Genomic DNA, 27828 nt, shown 5'->3' on the forward strand with positions numbered 1-27828 from the left:
GTCTGTTCCCAAGGGTTCTTCCTCTTCTGAAGGTAATCTGTGGGTGTGCTGTTATATTGTTCCTTAGTGCTTTGTCGGTGAGTAGAGTGTTCCAATGTTTATTGAAGCTTTTGCGCATGGTGGTGCTGATTGCATTGTACTCAGTGATCAGTCTCACGGTTTGATTATCTGTTACTTTCGAGGTTTTGGGTTGTAAGGTCATAGCTCTTTTGATATTCTTAATCCTGTTGGTTGCTTTCTTGATGATCATGGGCTTATAGCCACGTTGACAAAATCTGTGTTGCATGTCATTGAGACAGTTTTTGAATTCAGAGTCTTCGCTGCAGTTCCTCCTGGCCCTGGAGAATTCTCCGTAGGGGATTGTACGTATTTGGTGTAGGGGATGAGCACTGTTGGCATGAAGAATTGCATTGCAAGATGTCTCCTTGCGAAACAGCTTGCTATGTAGGGTGTCATTTTTTACGTACAATTCAATATCAAGAAAAGAGATACAGGTTTTACTGGCCAGGCATGTGAATTTCATGTTCATGTCGTTAGAGTTGAGGTAGTTACAGAAGCAATCGAGTTGATCTTGTGAGCCCGACCAGAATAACAAGCAATCATCAATGTATCTACCCCAATAGACGATGAAATCCGTCCATTGGGCTGCTTTCTTCCCCCATAGCCAGTCAGTTTCCAGTGCTCCCATGTACAGGTTGGCAAAAGATGGTGAAAATTTGGAACCCATTGCTACTCCCTTGGTTTGTTTATACCATTGGTTGTCATACAGGAAGTAATTGTTATTGAGTATGATCTCCATCATATTTGAGATCATATTGGTGTGTTCCCACAATGATGCCGAACGGTGTTGAAGAGATTTGGTCACTACCTTTAGGCCTAGGTCTGGTTCGATGGAAGTATACAGAGAAACTACATCCAGGGTGGCCATGATCATATTGGGTTGCCATTGTATGTCTGTGAGGATGCCAAGAATGTGTTTCGTGTCTTGAATGTAGGACGGCAGATTCTTCACAATGGGGTTAAGAAAGAGGTCAACATATTGTGAAAGTCTTTCTGTGGGACCATCTATGCCTGAGATTATAGGTCGGCCTGGAGGGAAAGGTGCTTGCTTGTGAATCTTGGGGAGGGTGTAGAGCACGGGGAAGGTCGGTTTGGTTACTTTCAGGTACCGTGCTTCGTCTTCATCGATGATACCTTGAGTCTGCCAGGCTAGTATTTTTTTGTTGATGAGATTGTTCAACTGGCCAATTGGATTGTGGTTGAGATGTTCATAGCAGGTTTGGTCTCGGAGTTGTTCCATTATCTCATTGTGGTAGTCAGCGTGGTTCATGATGATCACATTGCCCCCTTTATCCGCTTCTCTTATGATGATATTGGGGTCAGCACTGAGTGTTTTGAGCGCAGATCTCTCTCCTTTGGTTAGATTATCTTTGATCCTGGTTTTTTTGTGCATGAGTCTTTTTTCGTATTTGTCAAGATCTTCGAGTACAAGATTGTGGAAGACATCTATGGCATTTCCACCTGGAAGAGTGGGTGTCCATTTGGATTTAGTTTTCAAGCCACTGGGTATAGTGCCGTAGGGATCAATGTCTAAGTCTTGTAGTAGTGATTCCAGACTGTATGGTGGATTATCTGATTCAGTAAGGGAGAGGAGAAGATGTGTATCATTAACATCCTTTATGGTCTGAGTGTCCAGGGGACAGATATTGGTTCTTCCTGTGGTGTCAGATATGGGCATCAGTTCAAAATGTTTTTTAAGTTTCAAGTTTCTGATGAATTTGAAGAGATCTATTTTCGATCTACATAAGTCTCCTGATTCATAGGGGTTGAAATTGAGACCTTTGTTCAGTAGAGAAACCATGTTCGTGTTGAGAGGTGTAGAGGAAAGATTAACTACTTGGATGTTAGTATTGGTTGTTACTGTTTCTTGCCGTTGCCCGATCTCAATTTCTTTTTGTATTGATCGTTGTCCTGATCTTTTCCCTCTACGGGTTTTCTGTCTCCTGTACCTGGTCTCTGTTGAGTCCTGGTCTCCCGTCTGATTGCTTGTACTTCCCGTAAAAAACTACTTGAAGACGTGGGTATGGGATTGGACTGTCCTGTGGTTTCTGGATCACTATCACTAGTGGGTGCTGTATTGAGAGAAGATGTGCTAGAGGAGATAGAGGATCTGGAGATGTTCACAGCTTTGGTAGAGTTGTGTACCAGTTGGTCGTACTTGCGTGCGAAGGTGAAGACACGGCCCTCTTTGTAGTCTGCTTCGTCTCTTCTGAGCTGTCTGGTTTTCCTTTCCTTTATATCGTTCTGGTGTTTAGCCAGTATTTCATTAAGTATAGCGTAATTCTTTTCGGTTGCGTCTTTCAGGTTGAGCTCTTCTATTTCTTTTTCAAGAATGATGATTTCTGATTGGAGTTTCGTCACTTTTCGTTCTGCATTTTCTATCAGAATGTGAATGAGAGTATTGGAGTTGTTAGTTAGAGCTTCTTCCCACTTTCCCAACAGATCATCATCCAGATCATCAAATGTGGGGAAAATTTGTGAGCGTAGTCCCCTCGGGACTCTGTTCAGCCTTAGGTACTGTTTCAAGGTGGCGCTATCCCACCACCGAGAATTCTCCGTCTTCTTCAAACGTTCTAGTCTGATGAATTTATCCTTAAGTCCTTCCTTGCGTTGAGAGTTATTGTTGGAGGTAGCACTGGTTAGAGGTATACCTTTGGCTAAATTTTCGAAAAGATCTGATGCGACCTTGTCTCTATCCATATCACAGAAAGACAGTTGAGAAGTAATAAATTGGAGATAGCTAAATCGCACGTTGCGGCTGCCCTTCCTCCCGAAGGAAGTGGTGACAGTGATGAGGGTTTGATGATTTGGAGGAAGCTTGGCGCTCGAGCGTGTACGTGATTGGTAGAGTGAAACAAAATGTACGGTGCCACTAGGTCAGGGGTGACAAACCCAACGAAATACCCCTGCAATGCGTAGGGCGAGACCTACAACAACAACTGGAAATGAGGTCCTGTGCACACGTATGGGTAATTGGCTGGTCCTGTATGTATTAAGTAGATGCCAGAAAGAGTCGGACAAAATCTTTGTAATGGATAAACACTGGTCGACATCAAGTGTGTTGCGTGCAACAATTCTTTAATTGAAAGTTTCAGTGTGATGTACAAAAGAAAATAGATCAGCCGACACGTGTTTCGTCACAACGAGTGGCTGTTGTGACTCATCAGGGCTAAGGAGAAAAGGAAGTGGATACATAAAAAATACATAAAAAATATATAATAAATGCAGAATGAAGGTAAACGAACACAAACAGGAAATGGAGCCATTGTAACAGAAAAGGGTAAGAGAGCCAATAAAGATCGGCGCGACAAATAGTGTCAGTGAGGGAGACGGAGGATTCTAAAGTGTGACGGGAAAGGGGTGCCAAAATGAAACGAATGGTGAAGCAAGGTCGTGTTGGACACAGAACTGGCAGGCAAATAATGTGAGGAGTAAATCGGTCGTGGAGACATAGTCTAGCCCGAATGGCTGGGTTAGGTGTCTATAACACAAAACCATGAAATAAGATAGAATGTGTCATCACTACGCAATGTTGCATTAAAGTTCAGAAGTTAATAATCAAACTAAGGGGCGAAAGAGTGAATACATAAAGAATAAAAGAAAGTACCTAGAAGGCACGGAGGTGGATCAACGTGGAGTGAGTTGGAGGTTGTATAAGATGTCTATAACGGTCAGGTGATCAATAGTGGGTGAAGTGCGAGGTAAATAATAGTATTAAGCTGACCGTAGTGAGTCATGCCGGTGAGACGATAAAGAAAGGCATGCGAGAAATATTAAAACAGATGGCGAACAGTTCAACGGAGAAATTCATCTTGTGAAATCATTAACAGGTTGACACAATCAAACGTGTACTGTAGTCGATTGAACACACATGTTAAACTGGATAACGGTCAGAAGGTCATATTGGGTAAACAAGCTCAAAACTAGGCTGGATGAATCATACAAAAAGTGACGGTCCTGAGCGCAAAAGAAAAGCGTGTTATGCAGAAAACTCAGTTAGCGATAATAGTCGACCATAATGTGACAGTGAGTAGTTCATGAAGTATTGGAGCGCGTTATTACGACACAAAGCAGGTATCAAACAACCAATTGGTGGCAATACAAGAAATATGTAAAATAGCTCGTAGGAGAAAATATCCTGGTGAAAGTAATGGAAACGTGACAGGAGCACAAAGTAAGTAGTGAGAAGGAGAAAGGAAAATGAGGGAAGAGGCAAATACCTGTACGGGAGTAAAAGTATGTTTTACAAGGACCTCGATATGAAATCGCTCGAGGAAAAGGACCCGCTGAGGAGACGGCGGGAACTAAGGTCATATAGTTAACGCTAAAGTAGCAGGATCTGTAGAATGAAAAAACAGGGATGTCTGTCAGTACAGGTATGAAAGTTCCCTGTGGGGAAGGGAAAGGATTAAAGAAGTGAATGGTCCTACCGGTAGAGGAGCGAACTCGGGTGCGGGATCAGCTCGTGATTCCAGGGAGCGGAATGACGAGTAGCGGTAAAACCGGAAGTTAAATAGTCTAAAGAGAAGCTAGAGCGGCAGATGGTGTATCCGGTTGAAAAAACCGGAAGTGAGGACGTGGATAGGTCGGGATGGGTCGGAGGGTGCACCTGCATGAATTGTGTATACGGGGGATAGAAGGTCAGAGGAGATAGAGATGGCATTGACCGGGGAGGATGAAAGGAGATAAGAATAGTAAGAGTGTAATTAAGTGTGTAGAAATTAAGTAAAAGAGGAACAGGAGTAGTAAAAGCAAAGAGTATGACAAGTATAAGTTTAAGGATGGTAAAGGGAAAAGGAGGTGAACTGAGGATGCCAAAGGCCGGTGAGAGTCACTGGTCATGAATTATACAAAATGCAGGATACAAAACACAGGATATAAAACACCTAAAACGAGCAAAAGGGAAAATTTAAACCAGACATGCACATGTGAGAAATGACAGAAATATCACTGGGTTCTGATGTGGACACGGATAATGTGTCGATGGCGAGCCAGAAGGGCTGAGCAGAAAGCTTTTACAAGGTAGGGTACGGTACATGAAGTATGAAGAGTCAAGACCCTAAAAAGTACTGCAGCTCATGGTCAATGTTAAGACCGTGTTTGACCGACTGAAGACGCATGATCCATGATGCTTCCTGTCTTCTCAGTCTAAGTTCACGGTTACCACCCCTGACACTGTTCTTGGCAATGTCAATACCAAAAAAGGTCAAGCTCTTGCGTGGACCTTGTGTTTTGCATGTGGATATGTGAGAAGCCATGGGGTACTTGGCATCTTGGTTGTGCATGGCTCTGACATGTTCGCTGATGCGTTCTTTCAATGGTCTGACAGTACTTCCCACATATTGTAATTTACAGGTGCATTGCAGGATGTAAACGACAAAGTTGGTATTGCAGTTAATGTTAGTGGTGATATTGTATTTTTTGCCATTCCATCCACTGAAATCTTTGGTACCGTTCTTAGCCCATTTGCATGTTCCACAACTTCCACATTTGAAAAAGCCGACCGTGTGAATGGTGAGCCATGAGGAGGTTGGAGTTGAACGTGGTGTGGTAGGGCACAGTCTGTTCCCAAGGGTTCTTCCTCTTCTGAAGGTAATCTGTGGGTGTGCTGTTATATTGTTCCTTAGTGCTTTGTCGGTGAGTAGAGTGTTCCAATGTTTATTGAAGCTTTTGCGCATGGTGGTGCTGATTGCATTGTACTCAGTGATCAGTCTCACGGTTTGATTATCTGTTACTTTCGAGGTTTTGGGTTGTAAGGTCATAGCTCTTTTGATATTCTTAATCCTGTTGGTTGCTTTCTTGATGATCATGGGCTTATAGCCACGTTGACAAAATCTGTGTTGCATGTCATTGAGACAGTTTTTGAATTCAGAGTCTTCGCTGCAGTTCCTCCTGGCCCTGGAGAATTCTCCGTAGGGGATTGTACGTATTTGGTGTAGGGGATGAGCACTGTTGGCATGAAGAATTGCATTGCAAGATGTCTCCTTGCTAAACAGCTTGCTATGTAGGGTGTCATTTTTTACGTACAATTCAATATCAAGAAAAGAGATACAGGTTTTACTGGCCAGGCATGTGAATTTCATGTTCATGTCGTTAGAGTTGAGGTAGTTACAGAAGCAATCGAGTTGATCTTGTGAGCCCGACCAGAATAACAAGCAATCATCAATGTATCTACCCCAATAGACGATGAAATCCGTCCATTGGGCTGCTTTCTTCCCCCATAGCCAGTCAGTTTCCAGTGCTCCCATGTACAGGTTGGCAAAAGATGGTGAAAATTTGGAACCCATTGCTACTCCCTTGGTTTGTTTATACCATTGGTTGTCATACAGGAAGTAATTGTTATTGAGTATGATCTCCATCATATTTGAGATCATATTGGTGTGTTCCCACAATGATGCCGAACGGTGTTGAAGAGATTTGGTCACTACCTTTAGGCCTAGGTCTGGTTCGATGGAAGTATACAGAGAAACTACATCCAGGGTGGCCATGATCATATTGGGTTGCCATTGTATGTCTGTGAGGATGCCAAGAATGTGTTTCGTGTCTTGAATGTAGGACGGCAGATTCTTCACAATGGGGTTAAGAAAGAGGTCAACATATTGTGAAAGTCTTTCTGTGGGACCATCTATGCCTGAGATTATAGGTCGGCCTGGAGGGAAAGGTGCTTGCTTGTGAATCTTGGGGAGGGTGTAGAGCACGGGGAAGGTCGGTTTGGTTACTTTCAGGTACCGTGCTTCGTCTTCATCGATGATACCTTGAGTCTGCCAGGCTAGTATTTTTTTGTTGATGAGATTGTTCAACTGGCCAATTGGATTGTGGTTGAGATGTTCATAGCAGGTTTGGTCTCGGAGTTGTTCCATTATCTCATTGTGGTAGTCAGCGTGGTTCATGATGATCACATTGCCCCCTTTATCCGCTTCTCTTATGATGATATTGGGGTCAGCACTGAGTGTTTTGAGCGCAGATCTCTCTCCTTTGGTTAGATTATCTTTGATCCTGGTTTTTTTGTGCATGAGTCTTTTTTCGTATTTGTCAAGATCTTCGAGTACAAGATTGTGGAAGACATCTATGGCATTTCCACCTGGAAGAGTGGGTGTCCATTTGGATTTAGTTTTCAAGCCACTGGGTATAGTGCCGTAGGGATCAATGTCTAAGTCTTGTAGTAGTGATTCCAGACTGTATGGTGGATTATCTGATTCAGTAAGGGAGAGGAGAAGATGTGTATCATTAACATCCTTTATGGTCTGAGTGTCCAGGGGACAGATATTGGTTCTTCCTGTGGTGTCAGATATGGGCATCAGTTCAAAATGTTTTTTAAGTTTCAAGTTTCTGATGAATTTGAAGAGATCTATTTTCGATCTACATAAGTCTCCTGATTCATAGGGGTTGAAATTGAGACCTTTGTTCAGTAGAGAAACCATGTTCGTGTTGAGAGGTGTAGAGGAAAGATTAACTACTTGGATGTTAGTATTGGTTGTTACTGTTTCTTGCCGTTGCCCGATCTCAATTTCTTTTTGTATTGATCGTTGTCCTGATCTTTTCCCTCTACGGGTTTTCTGTCTCCTGTACCTGGTCTCTGTTGAGTCCTGGTCTCCCGTCTGATTGCTTGTACTTCCCGTAAAAAACTACTTGAAGACGTGGGTATGGGATTGGACTGTCCTGTGGTTTCTGGATCACTATCACTAGTGGGTGCTGTATTGAGAGAAGATGTGCTAGAGGAGATAGAGGATCTGGAGATGTTCACAGCTTTGGTAGAGTTGTGTACCAGTTGGTCGTACTTGCGTGCGAAGGTGAAGACACGGCCCTCTTTGTAGTCTGCTTCGTCTCTTCTGAGCTGTCTGGTTTTCCTTTCCTTTATATCGTTCTGGTGTTTAGCCAGTATTTCATTAAGTATAGCGTAATTCTTTTCGGTTGCGTCTTTCAGGTTGAGCTCTTCTATTTCTTTTTCAAGAATGATGATTTCTGATTGGAGTTTCGTCACTTTTCGTTCTGCATTTTCTATCAGAATGTGAATGAGAGTATTGGAGTTGTTAGTTAGAGCTTCTTCCCACTTTCCCAACAGATCATCATCCAGATCATCAAATGTGGGGAAAATTTGTGAGCGTAGTCCCCTCGGGACTCTGTTCAGCCTTAGGTACTGTTTCAAGGTGGCGCTATCCCACCACCGAGAATTCTCCGTCTTCTTCAAACGTTCTAGTCTGATGAATTTATCCTTAAGTCCTTCCTTGCGTTGAGAGTTATTGTTGGAGGTAGCACTGGTTAGAGGTATACCTTTGGCTAAATTTTCGAAAAGATCTGATGCGACCTTGTCTCTATCCATATCACAGAAAGACAGTTGAGAAGTAATAAATTGGAGATAGCTAAATCGCACGTTGCGGCTGCCCTTCCTCCCGAAGGAAGTGGTGACAGTGATGAGGGTTTGATGATTTGGAGGAAGCTTGGCGCTCGAGCGTGTACGTGATTGGTAGAGTGAAACAAAATGTACGGTGCCACTAGGTCAGGGGTGACAAACCCAACGAAATACCCCTGCAATGCGTAGGGCGAGACCTACAACAACAACTGGAAATGAGGTCCTGTGCACACGTATGGGTAATTGGCTGGTCCTGTATGTATTAAGTAGATGCCAGAAAGAGTCGGACAAAATCTTTGTAATGGATAAACACTGGTCGACATCAAGTGTGTTGCGTGCAACAATTCTTTAATTGAAAGTTTCAGTGTGATGTACAAAAGAAAATAGATCAGCCGACACGTGTTTCGTCACAACGAGTGGCTGTTGTGACTCATCAGGGCTAAGGAGAAAAGGAAGTGGATACATAAAAAATACATAAAAAATATATAATAAATGCAGAATGAAGGTAAACGAACACAAACAGGAAATGGAGCCATTGTAACAGAAAAGGGTAAGAGAGCCAATAAAGATCGGCGCGACAAATAGTGTCAGTGAGGGAGACGGAGGATTCTAAAGTGTGACGGGAAAGGGGTGCCAAAATGAAACGAATGGTGAAGCAAGGTCGTGTTGGACACAGAACTGGCAGGCAAATAATGTGAGGAGTAAATCGGTCGTGGAGACATAGTCTAGCCCGAATGGCTGGGTTAGGTGTCTATAACACAAAACCATGAAATAAGATAGAATGTGTCATCACTACGCAATGTTGCATTAAAGTTCAGAAGTTAATAATCAAACTAAGGGGCGAAAGAGTGAATACATAAAGAATAAAAGAAAGTACCTAGAAGGCACGGAGGTGGATCAACGTGGAGTGAGTTGGAGGTTGTATAAGATGTCTATAACGGTCAGGTGATCAATAGTGGGTGAAGTGCGAGGTAAATAATAGTATTAAGCTGACCGTAGTGAGTCATGCCGGTGAGACGATAAAGAAAGGCATGCGAGAAATATTAAAACAGATGGCGAACAGTTCAACGGAGAAATTCATCTTGTGAAATCATTAACAGGTTGACACAATCAAACGTGTACTGTAGTCGATTGAACACACATGTTAAACTGGATAACGGTCAGAAGGTCATATTGGGTAAACAAGCTCAAAACTAGGCTGGATGAATCATACAAAAAGTGACGGTCCTGAGCGCAAAAGAAAAGCGTGTTATGCAGAAAACTCAGTTAGCGATAATAGTCGACCATAATGTGACAGTGAGTAGTTCATGAAGTATTGGAGCGCGTTATTACGACACAAAACAAAGCAGGTATCAAACAACCAATTGGTGGCAATACAAGAAATATGTAAAATAGCTCGTAGGAGAAAATATCCTGGTGAAAGTAATGGAAACGTGACAGGAGCACAAAGTAAGTAGTGAGAAGGAGAAAGGAAAATGAGGGAAGAGGCAAATACCTGTACGGGAGTAAAAGTATGTTTTACAAGGACCTCGATATGAAATCGCTCGAGGAAAAGGACCCGCTGAGGAGACGGCGGGAACTAAGGTCATATAGTTAACGCTAAAGTAGCAGGATCTGTAGAATGAAAAAACAGGGATGTCTGTCAGTACAGGTATGAAAGTTCCCTGTGGGGAAGGGAAAGGATTAAAGAAGTGAATGGTCCTACCGGTAGAGGAGCGAACTCGGGTGCGGGATCAGCTCGTGATTCCAGGGAGCGGAATGACGAGTAGCGGTAAAACCGGAAGTTAAATAGTCTAAAGAGAAGCTAGAGCGGCAGATGGTGTATCCGGTTGAAAAAACCGGAAGTGAGGACATGGATAGGTCGGGATGGGTCGGAGGGTGCACCTGCATGAATTGTGTATACGGGGGATAGAAGGTCAGAGGAGATAGAGATGGCATTGACCGGGGAGGATGAAAGGAGATTATTATTATTATTATTATTAGGAGTTTTATATCGCGCACGGTTACCCTTGGGCATCCCAGCGCTTGCATTGGGAACCCGTCCTGGTTTTTCCCTGTGAGATAATCCATACTGGGCATCCCCAAGGTGAAAGCCAGGCATCCCGCCGCGGGGGGGCCGTTGTGGAGATTAAGCAAGCTAGTTGCCCAGAGCTGCCTAGTGTGAACTCATGCTTAGAGTAGGCACCGAAGCGAGAATTATCAAGTCCGTGGACAAGAATAGTAAGAGTGTAATTAAGTGTGTAGAAATTAAGTAAAAGAGGAACAGGAGTAGTAAAAGCAAAGAGTATGACAAGTATAAGTTTAAGGATGGTAAAGGGAAAAGGAGGTGAACTGAGGATGCCAAAGGCCGGTGAGAGTCACTGGTCATGAATTATACAAAATGCAGGATACAAAACACAGGATATAAAACACCTAAAACGAGCAAAAGGGAAAATTTAAACCAGACATGCACATGTGAGAAATGACAGAAATATCACTGGGTTCTGATGTGGACACGGATAATGTGTCGATGGCGAGCCAGAAGGGCTGAGCAGAAAGCTTTTACAAGGTAGGGTACGGTACATGAAGTATGAAGAGTCAAGACCTTCCCCGTGCTCTACACCCTCCCCAAGATTCACAAGCAAGCACCTTTCCCTCCAGGCCGACCTATAATCTCAGGCATAGATGGTCCCACAGAAAGACTTTCACAATATGTTGACCTCTTTCTTAACCCCATTGTGAAGAATCTGCCGTCCTACATTCAAGACACGAAACACATTCTTAGCATCCTCACAGACATACAATGGCAACCCAATATGATCATGGCCACCCTGGATGTAGTTTCTCTGTATACTTCCATCGAACCAGACCTAGGCCTAAAGGTAGTGACCAAATCTCTTCAACACCGTTCGGCATCATTGTGGGAACACACCAATATGATCTCAAATATGATGGAGATCATACTCAATAACAATTACTTCCTGTATGACAACCAATGGTATAAACAAACCAAGGGAGTAGCAATGGGTTCCAAATTTTCACCATCTTTTGCCAACCTGTACATGGGAGCACTGGAAACTGACTGGCTATGGGGGAAGAAAGCAGCCCAATGGACGGATTTCATCGTCTATTGGGGTAGATACATTGATGATTGCTTGTTATTCTGGTCGGGCTCACAAGATCAACTCGATTGCTTCTGTAACTACCTCAACTCTAACGACATGAACATGAAATTCACATGCCTGGCCAGTAAAACCTGTATCTCTTTTCTTGATATTGAATTGTACGTAAAAAATGACACCCTACATAGCAAGCTGTTTAGCAAGGAGACATCTTGCAATGCAATTCTTCATGCCAACAGTGCTCATCCCCTACACCAAATACGTACAATCCCCTACGGAGAATTCTCCAGGGCCAGGAGGAACTGCAGCGAAGACTCTGAATTCAAAAACTGTCTCAATGACATGCAACACAGATTTTGTCAACGTGGCTATAAGCCCATGATCATCAAGAAAGCAACCAACAGGATTAGGAATATCAAAAGAGCTATGACCTTACAACCCAAAACCTCGAAAGTAACAGATAATCAAACCGTGAGACTGATCACTGAGTACAATGCAATCAGCACCACCATGCGCAAAAGCTTCAATAAACATTGGAACACTCTACTCACCGACAAAGCACTAAGGAACAATATAACAGCACACCCACAGATTACCTTCAGAAGAGGAAGAACCCTTGGGAACAGACTGTGCCCTACCACACCACGTTCAACTCCAACCTCCTCATGGCTCACCATTCACACGGTCGGCTTTTTCAAATGTGGAAGTTGTGGAACATGCAAATGGGCTAAGAACGGTACCAAAGATTTCAGTGGATGGAATGGCAAAAAATACAATATCACCACTAACATTAACTGCAATACCAACTTTGTCGTTTACATCCTGCAATGCACCTGTAAATTACAATATGTGGGAAGTACTGTCAGACCATTGAAAGAACGCATCAGCGAACATGTCAGAGCCATGCACAACCAAGATGCCAAGTACCCCATGGCTTCTCACATATCCACATGCAAAACACAAGGTCCACGCAAGAGCTTGACCTTTTTTGGTATTGACATTGCCAAGAACAGTGTCAGGGGTGGTAACCGTGAACTTAGACTGAGAAGACAGGAAGCATCATGGATCATGCGTCTTCAGTCGGTCAAACACGGTCTTAACATTGACCATGAGCTGCAGTACTTTTTAGGGTCTTGACTCTTCATACTTCATGTACCGTACCCTACCTTGTAAAAGCTTTCTGCTCAGCCCTTCTGGCTCGCCATCGACACATTATCCGTGTCCACATCAGAACCCAGTGATATTTCTGTCATTTCTCACATGTGCATGTCTGGTTTAAATTTTCCCTTTTGCTCGTTTTAGGTGTTTTATATCCTGTGTTTTGTATCCTGCATTTTGTATAATTCATGACCAGTGACTCTCACCGGCCTTTGGCATCCTCAGTTCACCTCCTTTTCCCTTTACCATCCTTAAACTTATACTTGTCATACTCTTTGCTTTTACTACTCCTGTTCCTCTTTTACTTAATTTCTACACACTTAATTACACTCTTACTATTCTTATCTCCTTTCATCCTCCCCGGTCAATGCCATCTCTATCTCCTCTGACCTTCTATCCCCCGTATACACAATTCATGCAGGTGCACCCTCCGACCCATCCCGACCTATCCACGTCCTCACTTCCGGTTTTTTCAACCGGATACACCATCTGCCGCTCTAGCTTCTCTTTAGACTATTTAACTTCCGGTTTTACCGCTACTCGTCATTCCGCTCCCTGGAATCACGAGCTGATCCCGCACCCGAGTTCGCTCCTCTACCGGTAGGACCATTCACTTCTTTAATCCTTTCCCTTCCCCACAGGGAACTTTCATACCTGTACTGACAGACATCCCTGTTTTTTCATTCTACAGATCCTGCTACTTTAGCGTTAACTATATGACCTTAGTTCCCGCCGTCTCCTCAGCGGGTCCTTTTCCTCGAGCGATTTCATATCGAGGTCCTTGTAAAACATACTTTTACTCCCGTACAGGTATTTGCCTCTTCCCTCATTTTCCTTTCTCCTTCTCACTACTTACTTTGTGCTCCTGTCACGTTTCCATTACTTTCACCAGGATATTTTCTCCTACGAGCTATTTTACATATTTCTTGTATTGCCACCAATTGGTTGTTTGATACCTGCTTTGTTTTGTGTCGTAATAACGCGCTCCAATACTTCATGAACTACTCACTGTCACATTATGGTCGACTATTATCGCTAACTGAGTTTTCTGCATAACACGCTTTTCTTTTGCGCTCAGGACCGTCACTTTTTGTATGATTCATCCAGCCTAGTTTTGAGCTTGTTTACCCAATATGACCTTCTGACCGTTATCCAGTTTAACATGTGTGTTCAATCGACTACAGTACACGTTTGATTGTGTCAACCTGTTAATGATTTCACAAGATGAATTTCTCCGTTGAACTGTTCGCCATCTGTTTTAATATTTCTCGCATGCCTTTCTTTATCGTCTCACCGGCATGACTCACTACGGTCAGCTTAATACTATTATTTACCTCGCACTTCACCCACTATTGATCACCTGACCGTTATAAACATCTTATACAACCTCCAACTCACTCCACGTTGATCCACCTCCGTGCCTTCTAGGTACTTTCTTTTATTCTTTATGTATTCACTCTTTCGCCCCTTAGTTTGATTATTAACTTCTGAACTTTAATGCAACATTGCGTAGTGATGACACATTCTATCTTATTTCATGGTTTTGTGTTATAGACACCTAACCCAGCCATTCGGGCTAGACTATGTCTCCACGACCGATTTACTCCTCACATTATTTGCCTGCCAGTTCTGTGTCCAACACGACCTTGCTTCACCATTCGTTTCATTTTGGCACCCCTTTCCCGTCACACTTTAGAATCCTCCGTCTCCCTCACTGACACTATTTGTCGCGCCGATCTTTATTGGCTCTCTTACCCTTTTCTGTTACAATGGCTCCATTTCCTGTTTGTGTTCGTTTACCTTCATTCTGCATTTATTATATATTTTTTATGTATTTTTTATGTATCCACTTCCTTTTCTCCTTAGCCCTGATGAGTCACAACAGCCACTCGTTGTGACGAAACACGTGTCGGCTGATCTATTTTCTTTTGTACATCACACTGAAACTTTCAATTAAAGAATTGTTGCACGCAACACACTTGATGTCGACCAGTGTTTATCCATTACAAAGATTTTGTCCGACTCTTTCTGGCATCTACTTAATACATACAGGACCAGCCAATTACCCATACGTGTGCACAGGACCTCATTTCCAGTTGTTGTTGTAGGTCTCGCCCTACGCATTGCAGGGGTATTTCGTTGGGTTTGTCACCCCTGACCTAGTGGCACCGTACATTTTGTTTCACTCTACCAATCACGTACACGCTCGAGCGCCAAGCTTCCTCCAAATCATCAAACCCTCATCACTGTCACCAGCTTTAAGAAAGATGACCACATTATCCTCGCCCTGGTGGAATTTTACACGGTCTCCTAGTCGGCCCGCACCATTTTCAAAACCAGCTGTATCATCTACAGCAGAGGTCTTCAAACTTTTGGATGCCGAGACCCCCCTGTCAACATTTTCAGGTGTGAGGACCCCCTCCTGAAAAAAATTTCTAAACTTGTAGACAGGGCTACTGGAATTACGAGGTAGATGAGGACCAAATTACACAACAGGTTTGACTAAATTGTGTGGAAAGAAAATGTAAATAATATTATGTGATGCAGCGTATTTTGGGATAGCATTGCTTCATTATTTTGACATTTTTTACACACAGTAACACTGAGGAAAGATTTCACCACATCAGTACCAGTTTATAACCAAAATACAGCAATTAACATCAGAAAGATGTCTAGTCAACATTTGTGAAGGGCCTTCCACTCCGCAGAAATACGTGCTGCCACATTAGAAGGTCACCTGGCCCTGGCCATGAGCAGCAGGGTACCTTAAAACCCTGGTGGTCTTGTGCAGAGTTAAGCAGTTTACCCATGCTGCTTTCCTCTCACCCCCTCCCTTCCATCGCTCTCTTCTCTCTCGTCTCCCAACCCAGGATCCCTCTCTCACTTTGCAGGCCATTTTCTTTCACCCCTTTTAACAACTTCTGAACTCTCCCCATGCAACCTCTCACTTCACCTTTAATCACCCCTTGCCTTTCTGTATTTTCACTGTCCTCATCTCTAACAGACTCCCGCATTTATCTCATCGCCTCTTTGGCCCCATCACCTCTCGTGCCCCTCAGCACTTCTCATTCACCTCAAGTCTCTCCATTCAAATTTGTGTCTATTTGTATCTTACACCTCTCCAGTCCCCCCATTAATCTTTCACATCTACCCTTTGTTCTTCCACAGCTTCTTGAACCAACGTCCCTCTCCCCTGTTACCTCAGCGCCAGTGCCTAATTTGAGCAGGTGGTTTCTGGTGCTCTGCACTGGCACCTAACTGTGTGCACTGGCACTATGACCGTCTGCCACATGGTGGCTCTGTCTGTGTAATTTAGAGATGAGCATAACAGCTGTTTATTAATTCAATTTTTATTATTTATTTATTTATTTTAGGTTTTTATAGAGCGCATAGTCACCCTTGAGTATCCCAGCGCTGAACCTCGTACTCCTAAAGGGGGGGGCAGGGAAGACTTCGAGTAGATCAAGGAAAGAGGAGGGTTTTGAGGGATTTCCTGAATCTTAAAAGGTTAGGTTCCGCTCTAAGGTTTGGGGGAAGTGCGTTCCATTTTCTGGCTGTGTTCACAGAGAATCTGCGGCCGCCAACGCGGGTTTTCTTCACCCTGGGGACCACAATAAGGTTTCCCTGTTCAGACCGGAGCGCTCTAGGTGGTTTGTATGGGGTGATCCATGTGCTCAGAATGGGAGGGCCAGCGTTGTGCAGGGTTTTGTGGGCCAAGCAAAGGGCCTTGAATGCGACTCTTTCCCTCACGGGGAGCCAATGAAGTTTCCTCAACGCTGGTTTGGCCGATGTTCTAGATGGGGTGTTTGTGAGCAGGCGGGCTGCAGCATTTTGGGTTTTTTGTAAGATCCGGTAGGTGGCTTCCGGTGCGCCGAGGTAAATGGCGTTGCTATAGTCTAGTCTTGCTAGCACTAGGCCTTGGATTAGCAGGAGGCGAGATTTGAATGGTAGTAGGGGCAGTACCTTTCTGCATGATTAAAAACGATAAACTCCTGACACCCATGCCATTCTTATAGCTTTGGGGGCTTGAAATAGTCTGAGTAGTCACACTTGTACAAGTGTTATGGTTGGTAGTTGCACAGCTATTGTCATTGGCCGCGCAGGCCAGGCAATGGGTGGGTGGTTAAAGTTGCAGTGACCTACTGGTGAGGGCCCTGGAACATGTTTTATTACAAATGAATCACTGCTCAGCACCCACCCCAGTACTCCCTCTCTTCCCCTATCGCTGCTGTCCCTCACCCATGTCGCATCAAATTATCTTTCTAGGTCACAGATCATCTCTCAGCTTACTTCTCTCAAAGTTTAACAGTAGCCCTCACCTTTTGCTCACACTCACTTCTTGCATGTCCGCACTTCCCTTCGGCACTTCACATTTCTCCTCATCCCTGACGTCTTCAATCGAATTCTCTCGCTCCTTTGCCGTCCTCTCTCATCCTCTCATCTCTCCTCACGGAGCATACGGGTCGGACCGGTATGCTCCTCTCGGCCTGTACCACAATGCTTATTGTTCCCTAATTCAAGAAGGCATGAATTGTCTGTCTCACTTTTTTGGTGCAGGCCGCGCAGTTATGGAACTTGCACCCTCCTTTGCTTTGCTCCACTTGCTCCTTGCCTGACTTTTGCGCTGCAGTGGAGTCACTTTTTTGACGCAACAGTGACGCAAACAATGCGGCCTATTTACAACGTGACGCATCTAGGGAGATGCGTCACGTTGTAAAGCCCTGCGTTACATTATACCTGCGCCAGGTATAATGTATGCAGGGTGGGCGTTCCCACGCAGGAAGGCCTCGTAAAAGTGGCTCAGAGAAATCTACAAGATTTCACTGCACCACTTTTAGGACGCCACTGCATCAAAGCCTTACGCCTGCTTCAAGCAAGCTTAAGTAGTGACGCAGTGTAGTGAGAATAGGCCTCAGCACGCATTGCTGGAGGTGCATCGTGCTTGCGACACGACTCCATGAATGTGTGACTTTTCCGCCAACAGATGCGTCAGAATTTCTGACGCATCTGTCAATCCTTGCGCCATAGTGCGCCGTATTGTAAATACGGCGCATATATGGTGGCGCAAGGGTTTCTAAGGGTGGCGCAGGGAAAGTGACGCATCTGTACAGATGCATCACTTTCTTGTAAATCTTTAAAATTTTTACAACTCCAGCACATCCACAGGACCAAATTCTCACGAGTTGGAGTGCTGAGATGCAATGGGACTTGTACATAATGTTTTTATAAGATAAATTATTCTTATAATAGAAATTGGCAAAAGTGGAAAACACTTTGTGTCCAGAAAAAAACCTTTTAAGATATATGAAGCCCTGGGAATTAGATGAAAGGTGGAATATTGGTGCTTTACAAATGCACAGATAAATTGTTTCATTAAGGGACAACTTGCTTATGTGCTGTTTTCAGACAAGCAGTATCAATAAACACCATGTAAAATAAGTGTTACTGCACATGATCCCTGCTAAAACGGCACTCTCTTTAATGACCTCAGATAAAGGAAAGTCTGTGCAATCCCTCCGTGATTTGCTCACGAGACTTGAAGTCTGTATGAACATTTATTCACTTATTTGTACAGCGCTATCCCACCCTTCTGTCACTTCTGAGCACTAGAGCGTTAAACGATTTTTTGTTCTTGGTTAATTTCATTTGTTGTTGAACTGTGACATTCTTAACTTCCTGGAGTTTTATTCACAGCTGAGATCCGTAGAACTGTTTAAATGTAAGCAATAGGCAGAGTGGGGGCCCAGGGGGTACTGGAACAAAAAAAAAACTAAGCCTCAGTAAGCTGTTTGCAAAGGCATGTAAATATACAAATGGTCTTTAACGACCTGTCAAAAACTCGGGCGTTTCGGAGATAAGACTCCAGCAGCCCCGGCTGAGACACAAGACGGGAGGAGGGGGGCTGAAGCCCTGTAGTTCCATGGGCCTGGGCAGAACTGTGACTGGGAATGCGCGACCCCCTTTGTATCACTTCACGCCCCCCCTGGGGGTCGCGCCCCACAGTTTGAAGACCCCTGATCTACAGCCTTCATAATCAGCACCTCTGACAAGCTCACCATCTGATGGTTCTTGCCACACCTGCCTACAGGTGTGGCAATAGCCATCAGAGATGTTCAAACTGGAGAAAAATAAGTACAAAACAATAAGTTTTAAGGAAACTGTTGATTCCCATCTACACACACAGTTCTAGAATGGTATCCCTGTATCCATCATGACTGGCCAAACCTGCTGCAGTTTAGGAAGGATCTCAAGACACACCCTTTGATGAACATTACAGCACAATGCAGTTACAGACCTCTCTTACTCTGAGGAACTTGCTACCCCTCCAATCACTCAATGACTATCTTAGCCTTTGGTCATGTACGTTGTTCTTCTGCCTTTTGATAGGTATGTGCTGTACAAAGACCAAATGCATATATGTCCAATCGAGAGGCCGATGGGTTTTAAGATGATAGGGACATTCTCTGGAAAGGCTGGCAGGGTTGTGGTATTTTGATAGCATGCTCGTCCTATTTTGCACGAGGAGTTTGATGATCATCTTGTAATTCTCTCCAAGGGTCTACTGTGGGTATCGTATGTGGGGTTGAGAGGCATTTTGTGCAGATTTCTCAAGTTTCAATTGCAAGAAATGAGATGTTCTTCCAGTCCTGGCTTTTTAGCTTAGCTCACTTCACCTTCTAGAACATGTTGTTCTACTTATTCACTGCCAGTGTAAGGTTCAGGTTATTGCATTGTGATGTGAGCAAAAGTGCTAGTGGAGAATCTTGTTTTTGACTTTTGCCACTTTGTTGACTTTTTGTGTCTGCTTTAGGGACCCTGCATGCTGGCGTTGCTATGATTGCTAACAGGTCCTGTGGCTGCGTCTTTCTTTCTCTTAGGTCTTGTGCGGGAACAGGAAGCTGGTCTGCTGGAGTTCCTGAAAATGGATGGCTTCTCTGTGCTGATGCGGGCCATGCAGAGCGATGTGATGAAGTTGAAGGTGAAGTCAGCCTTTCTGCTTCAGAACCTGCTACTTAGTCACCCGGAGCATAAAGGTTAATAATTCGAAATTACATTGTACAGTGAAATGCTATTCATATTTTCATGCAGATTTCGAAAATCCCTATGAGATTTTTAGAAGTAAAATATCATAGAAGAATAGAGTTTTAGGTGGTGATACTATAGCTTAATTCCAGATTGAGCTTGATTATAAAAGGTTATTCTTCAGTTAGAGGAGTATATGCCCTTCACTAGTCCTGGAGTCCTCAGAAATAACACTTTCCTGTCTCCACTTGCCTTTCCTTTAGTTATCTCCCCTTACTCTAGTCTTGTCCTCCCTCCTCCCTATTCAAAGAGTTTTTTTCTTGCATAGGCACTATCCTGTGTGCCGTTTATGGTCACACTAGCTCGGGGTGTCCAGGTGTTAGGCAGATCTTTCACTTCATACTAGCAAATTTAATTCAACAGACAACACTGAAAGGTTCTGAGGTTTATAATCTGAGGTGAAAGTGATGGATGCAAATGGCTACCTTTCTGCATGCAGTCACCTCCCAGAGTATTTATAAAGGTTCACTAAGTTGTAATCCATCTTTTTCAGGTGTTCCATTTGTGCTGCTGTCCAGATGATTGGCTAGTCAAGGCAGTCTCCTGCTGCTTGATTGCAGAGCTCATTAAATATAATGGGGTTGACCTGTGTCACTCAGAACCTGGGTATACAGTTATAACATGCAAAGAGTTCTGTCGGGTAACACCATTCTTCAGAAAGATGTTGAACACTCAACATCCATGACAAAGGGTCGAGAAACAATCCCTTTGTTCAACTAATGGAAAAGAGCAGGGGTTTTTTTTTTTTACAAAATTTCTTTTTTTTTTTTTTTTTTTTTTTTTTTTTGAAAACCTTTATTGACATTTCAAGCAATTACACATATGGGCCTACAACCCCCGGGGCCGGCCGCTAAACAATCAGAATAACCGAAAGCAGGTCTATCACAGTCAGTACCTCGGGGAGCAAAATCTCAACATTAGCATACTCCCAGTCTCTGAACAGCCCAGATAGGAGACCAGGACAATAAAGGTTTACATTTTGTAATAGAAAAGGATGGAAGGATCAGGTGCCAAACAGTTTCCCAGCAGCGAAAAATGGCAGGCAGAACGATGAACGTAAACAATACACAGCAGTCTATCTAAGCAATGGCGCTGAAACAGTAAGTTCAGGATGTGGAGGAATGACACGGCCGTTTGCGCCTGCAACCCCCTGCCCCAAGACCCAGGAAACTCCACGGAAATTATGGCACTCCGGAAACAGCAGTGATTAACAACAAAGGAGTACTACCATATTGATCCCAGAAAAAGACAAAGAAGAGTAAGAGAAGAAAAGGAGGCCATAGAAAAAGGAGGTGAAAGACTAAAGGATCCCCCCCCCAACCCCCCACCCTGCACCTCTGCAGATGAGTACGGCCCCCCCCCCCCCCCAGCAGTGTGCCTGTCGCCCCGGAACCAGACCCGAAATATAGAAGAACAGAGAAAAGAAGTGGGAAAGGAGCCCCCACCAGACGGGGGGGGGTAGAGAGAGTATTAATAAACTGGAGGAGGGCCTGCAAAACACGCCCCCGGTTTCTCCCTCCCGCACCACACGGTTTCCCATAAAGCATACAATAAAGAACACAAAATCGACCCTGTCAAAAAGGAGTAAGGAGCATTACGCACTTGGTACACTAACAATTATGCCATGAGAGCACACAACTCCCGAGCCCGCCCGCCTAGTAGGTGACCACCTCGGAAGGGTCAGCATCATCCTTGGCCACTCTTTGCAAACCCACCCATGCATTCCCCTCGTCCCAGTGCCATGTCCAATGTTACCAGGAAGAGAAGTGTCCAATAAAACTCAGGAAGCGACACACACAGATAGGGTAAAGGGCTCTGAAGATCGACACAGTCAGCTCTAGGGAGGATCGTCATTCCCGATGCCGAGCCAGGATTTACACTGCACACCAGGCCCAGGAAGGCGGAATCAGCCAGGGCGGGCGACCGTTGCGTGGACGTTGCCTGGGTCGTCGGAGACCGCGCACGGGACAAGGCCACCCCCCCCCCCCCCCCCGCTCAGGTCCGAAACCTCCGGAACAGACCAAATCCACAGCCAGCTGATCGCAAGTTAATATACTGTCCGGAGAGTCCAGGTGTGCACTATTCACAGGGGCGGCCACGACACTGTCCCCTCGTGCTCGGCGTGAGAAGTCCCAGTGTACCTGGGGATAGGCAGGCGGCAACTGTTCCGATGCTGATGTCACTCCATCGAGCTTGCTCCCCAACACCCAGGCTCCGTGAATCAGGGTGGAGTGAAGGGCACCGAGAGCCTCGAGAAGGTCACCGTACCCCAGTACAGCTCCCGGCGCTCGCTCCGCTACGCTCCTCAGAGTCACACCCTCCCAATCCTGCTGCAACCCAGTGTACAGGATGGTGGACTCTGGCATACCAAAATGGCCGCTGGGTAGGTCCATCCCAGATCGGGACCGGGGCTCAGACACAAGCGCCTCGGGTTCCATGGCACTGGTAACTGGGTTCCGAGGGCAAGCAAGCAATGTGTCCGGTGCGTGGTCACGGGCCACAGTCGTCCCCACCACGGACCAGCGCCCGCGAAAATCCGGGAGCAGCCCGCAAGAATCGGGACAAGTTACGGGCGGCGTCCGGGCAGCTCACCGGCGAAGGCTGAAGCAATCACCGGAGAGTCCTGTAGTTGCCACCTCAGGCACGCACTCGTTCAGCAACGCTTAGAGGTAGGAGCGACCACGGCGAAGCGCAGTCCGACATTCGCACCACTCCGGCAGTCCGACCCCACCCAGTCACCAAAGGCCGTTGTTGTTGCACTGCCGCCCGGCCACGGCGTTCACTCGAGACCCTGGCTCCGGGGCTGCACAGGCCGCAAACTTCAGCCGGACATTTCTCCGGCGGTACCGCTGCCAGAAACTTCGGGGTCACACAGCCGGTTGCCGCTCGCGTTCACCAACACGGGTAGATAGCACAGGCTAAGGATCTCGTGCAGGATATTTGTGCGGGGTGCGGAGGTTCACGGAGCCGGGAGCCTACGCTGCCGTCCCGGTCGCCATCTTGGCTCCTCCCCCCACAACAAAATTTCTTAATCATCTCCTTTCAACAAATGAAAAAACATACGTACCAACTTGTTATGAAAACAAATTGAAAAAATCAGACGTGACACAAACAACTCATTCTATTTTGGTACATATATCAAAGACTACCTCAAGCAAAACAATTATTTTACTTTCTGTTTTTATAGTAAGCTGCCCATAATATGTTTAAAACATAAAATAAATCAAAAACATGACTCAGGGAAATCATGATACATGGTGAAAATGAAATAATCACACTATGCATACATACAAAACATACAAAAGATGAAAACATAAATTGTCTGTTGCCCCAGAATAAAGGTTCAACTTATCCTTTATCTTCTTTTTCTGTCTTCGAATAGCTGATGCAGGACTTTTTTACTCGATTTTGCACTTGAAGGACTAAATTAATAAAAGCCTTCAGATGTTCCAAAGATTGCAAAGCAAATACGTTCTTGCACAGAGCAAAAGCAAATTTCAGACATTTATAAGGAAGCTACACAGGCCACTCTACCTGCTTTCTGTTTATCCTGGCTAGTTCATTTACAAAAGATACAACTCATCCATGATATGTTTGCTTGAAGCTGACAGGCATATGTCTTGAATCATTCTCTACCATCTGTCCCAAGAGTTGTAAAATATATTTTCAATAAGTTGGTACGGAGGTAGGTCAGAATGAGAATATGGAAACATTCTGTTCATTGTGATTTAAATTCTTTAACTCTTCACTTCATCTCCCTCAGCCATACTCATTAGGCTGTCTCCTTCAGTTAGCCTATGCATTGCTAAAACCTTGCATGTTGAAAAAAGTTTTTAGGAACTGGGTGTGGAAGTTGTTCATGCATGGGACTCGTATTGAAGAAGCTCATGCAAGACTGGTCTAAAAGTTCAAATAATAGCATTCTTTTGGGAACCTTTTTATGTTTCATTAAATTAGTATTAGTTTAGTTGATACAAAATACAAACCACATAACCACAGAGAGCATGAACCTCCAGATTTCCATACTAACACCCTCTTGAGCCATTGGTCACCCCACGTCATGCTACAATCCTTTCTGGTTCCAGGCTAAAAATAATGTGTTTTGCAAATCTTCTAAGACTCTTGGCAAATGCATGGCAAAACAATCCAGTAATGAGCTGAAGCACTTCACCTTCCATTGTACAGCCTAAGTCATTTTTGTCATGCTCAATTTATGCCACAACTTTGCCGTACCAGTCCTGTGTGGTTAAAAAGCAGTTGCGTTCTGAACTTAGCGAGGATCATCTGCTTGGTCATGAGTGAACACCAGCGCATTTACTAGCTGGGATCACTCCTTGCACTTTTCCCAACCTTACACTGCACTGGATGGGTTATCAGGAATCCATATGTGGGTGTCCATTTCCATTACCTTCAGGGTGTCCCTCCAAAACCAACCCTACTTGGGGCAGTCCAACAAGACATGAGCTATGGATTCCATCTGTCTACTCACACTCCAGCAATTTGCTGACCTCTTGTCCCCAAGAGTATATGTTAGTATTGCAGAGTCCAGTGCCAGCAGTGTAGGATTTTAGTCGCAGTCTTCCATACCTGTACACGAGTGATGCTTTTGCATGTATAGGCTGTAAAACTTCCCAATAGCAAAATAACAATACTAATTAAATCTTTTCTACCTGTCCAGTATATTTTTATCTCTGACCAACAGGCAAGAAGTGCCTCACAGCCATCAGCATCAAAAAGGATTGCTTTAATCGCCAAAGCAATAGATATAAGGTTAAATGTTGGAAATTTCAATGAACACATATGGTGACCAGTTCACTGGGTTGCACTATTATCACTGGGTGACCTAAACAATTTAACTCCTGTGATGGCATCTATCTTTTAGTCTATCTTCGGTTTCTAATCAAATTGCCTATTATTATCAACTCACAAATTCATTTGGTTGCTCTGATCTAATTCACTGCCTTTTAACTTCTCAGTGCAAACATCAAATAATACACACTTTCATGGCGGCATAGAGTTTATCATTAAATAGGAGAACCACTTATCTTATATATAATGTTCTTTTCACAGAAACCAACTTTGACCTACTGTGGCCCATTTTCCTGACGAAGGCACAGCTCAGTGCCGAAACGCAAGTTGAATGCAAGAGATTATCATTTGTGTGCCACACCGCCTTTTCCTCATTTAAACTTGAAATTGTTATCATTGCATTTATCTGAAATGTAGAAAAGTTGCCAATTTTAATGTACACTAGCTTTCTGCTGTATGAATGAAGATGAATGATTGAGTTTGCATGGGACCTTTTCCTTTTTAATAACATGAATTTCCTATATTATCATCAATAAAAATGATGTCTATTTTGTAAACATATCCAGAAATAGTTGGTTCTCCCTTCATCTATGTTGGTATGTTATTAATTGTTGAAATCACAATTATGTTTATAATTTTGTTGCCTTAAGTCTGTATACCCTCCCATGGCTGTTGTGTGAATTCATCCACAGTTGTTTCTCCCAACTAATGTGTGATTTCTCAATGGGAGTTATCCTATCCTCTCTTATCGTATATATTATGTAGCTTAGGTGGGTGTCGTATGCAGCATTTCTTAGTTTTTTTTAAACTCTTGTCAGAGTGCAAGTCACCGTCTGATCTAGATGTATTTGTATGTTTCCGACTCTCCAAGTGTGTAGTACGCCTTGAACTGGTCGAACAATTTAATGGTTTCCTTGAAGAGACCACTTATTTTGATGCATCAAGCTTAGTGCCATTGCTGAACTGCATCCATGTTGGTTCCCATTCCAAAATCAGGTTTTCCCAGTAATGGTGTGAAAGGTGAGAGAAAGCTCATAAATCCTGCCCATTCTCCAGTGGACACACCCTCAAGTGACAATCATGACTGGTGATTTTTGCAAGTTGGGTGAATTCTATAAAGCATGACTGGTGTGCTGTTTTGGCTACATCAGGTATCTGAGGTGAGTGGCTGGGTAATACCTGAGTCGGTGTTAACATGTCACACCAGGCCCCCATTCTTGTAAACATCTACTTACGAATGTCATGTAAACACTCTGTTTGGGATATGAGACTTTTGCATAAGAGATCTTTTGAAGTTCTTCAAAAGATACTCTTGTTTCCAATACAGGTTCAAAGTATGGGTTTGCTTATATTAGCATATAGTTGTGATGCTGCACCCACACTAAGAATTATTTTATTTCAATCATTTATTCATGGTTTTTAAGTTTATAATGGACAATATTATTTTCTCTGACTTTTCTTACTAAGAAATAGCTGGGGTAGATTCCTTTGCCCTTTAGACACCTAGGAACCCTGTTTCCGCTAACTTTCCTATCAGCAATTGAACGTCCCATGCCAGCCTGTAGGAAGGGGATCTCAATGCCATAATTTAAAATCGGGTAGCAAACTCCAACAGGCATAGCTAATAGGTCTCGCCTTTGGGGCCTTATAAGTGTTTAGCTAGAGCTATTGGTTTTGCATTGGAGCTGAGATGGTGCTGAGGTGGCGCTGCGCTGATGCTGTGCTGGTGCTTAGTGATGCCATGAATGCGCTGAGCTTTGCTGAGGTGGTAATTTTGCACTGGTTGTTAGGTGGTGCTGCGCTGATGCTGTGCTGGTGCTTAGTGATGCTATGGATGTGCTGAGTTATGCCAAGTTGGTGGTTTTGCACTGGTTGTTAGGTGGTGCTGTGCTGATGTTGAGGTGGTGCTTAGTGATGCTATGGAGGTGCTGAGTTATGCTTAGGTGGTGGTTTTGCACTGGTTGTTAGGTGGTGCTGTGCTGATGTTGAGGTGGTGCTTTGTGATGCTCTGGACCATGAACAAGAGAGGGAAAGAAGGGGCAGGGAGAGAAAGAAAGAGTGAGAGAACAAAGCAAGAATGAGGGAAAGAAAAACAAACACATGCTGTTGGGTATGGGTGAAAGGCGGACAGTGTGACCTTGTGCTAAGGGACAGTTAATGCGACCTCCTTGTCCAGTTTTGTTGTTTCTGTCTCTGAGAGATACAGAGTGTTGAAATGTCAGAGTTTGCAGATGGTCCAAAAACTCAGTGAGCTGCTTTAATACGAATAAAAAAGTGCTTTATGTCAACTCAACGGACACACGTTTCCATAAGAAAACCCTGAGTCTCTTTCCTGAGCATCAACACCCCATTAAAGAGGCGGCTCTAATAAGAGCACAGCACCTGAAAATGAGAAATAAAACTCCCGTTTGAAGGAGTGTCCTGTGACAGGCCCATGGCAGAGAAATGCAGGTGCTCTGCCCTAAAAAATGCACAACAGTGCTGTCATTCACTGAAATAGCGCTGCATGCCATGCCACTTAAAGTGCATATGCAAATCGACAAATGTGAAACCAACAAACATAAATACCGCCCCAGCGTCTTTATCTGACCACTTAATGTGATCTTTTGCACATTCATTTTGTCCCTCTTCCACAGTCCTTCGATCGCGCTGCTTATGGGGTGATCTGTGGATGGGACATGCATGAGGAGCAGCAGTGGTCCTTGTAAGCGCTACGGAGGGAGCCCCAGCCTCCGTGCAAACAAAAAGGCTCCTTAACATGGCATTTATAATCGAGTGCGGCCTGCGCACCAGCATTAAACAAGCATTGGCCGCGCGGCCGCGAAAGTGATCGCGATCAAAGCAAAAGTGATCGCGAGGACGCGCTCCGTGGTAGCACGCGAGTGGTGCACGCGCAGCAGTGATCGTGCTGGAAAGGGAGGTAGATGCGCGTGTGCACGCTCGCGTGAACGTAAGCGTTAGGCCTGTGAGGTCTGGTAGCACTTTGAAAACCCGTATACTAAATGTCTCGCAGAGCAGCGCATGCGCTGGCTCAGGCGAGACCTAAAAATGAAATTTATAACCATTCTCTGCAGTACATAGTTCATAATCTTTTATTAAGTCGAGGAAGAGTTGGGTAGATATTGATAATTTCGAGTGGGCTTGGAGGGTTTCCCTGCACAGCTGAGAGTAGCTGCAGTAGGCTGTTTTGTCTGGTGATAACACCCACAGAAGTCAATATACTACATTCCTTGGTATGAGAGTCCAATTTGTGTGTAATTTATTTTT

General features: G+C 44.3%; 1 protein-coding gene across 2 annotated transcripts in view; it reads left to right on the plus strand.

The window, feature by feature from the left end:
• The window catches only part of HSPBP1 (HSPA (Hsp70) binding protein 1), a 282294-nt gene that overhangs the window by 125561 nt on the left and 128905 nt on the right, over positions 1-27828 (plus strand). For both annotated transcript variants that reach the window (XM_085616381.1, XM_085616380.1), the window contains one exon: positions 19548-19703. In XM_085616381.1, coding sequence (XP_085472507.1) covers positions 19548-19703 — 156 coding nt within the window. The remainder of the gene's footprint in view (positions 1-19547; positions 19704-27828) is intronic.

This window comes from Triturus cristatus, chromosome 7, assembly GCF_964204655.1.
Source record: "Triturus cristatus chromosome 7, aTriCri1.1, whole genome shotgun sequence".
Classification (NCBI taxonomy): Eukaryota; Metazoa; Chordata; class Amphibia; order Caudata; family Salamandridae; genus Triturus; species Triturus cristatus.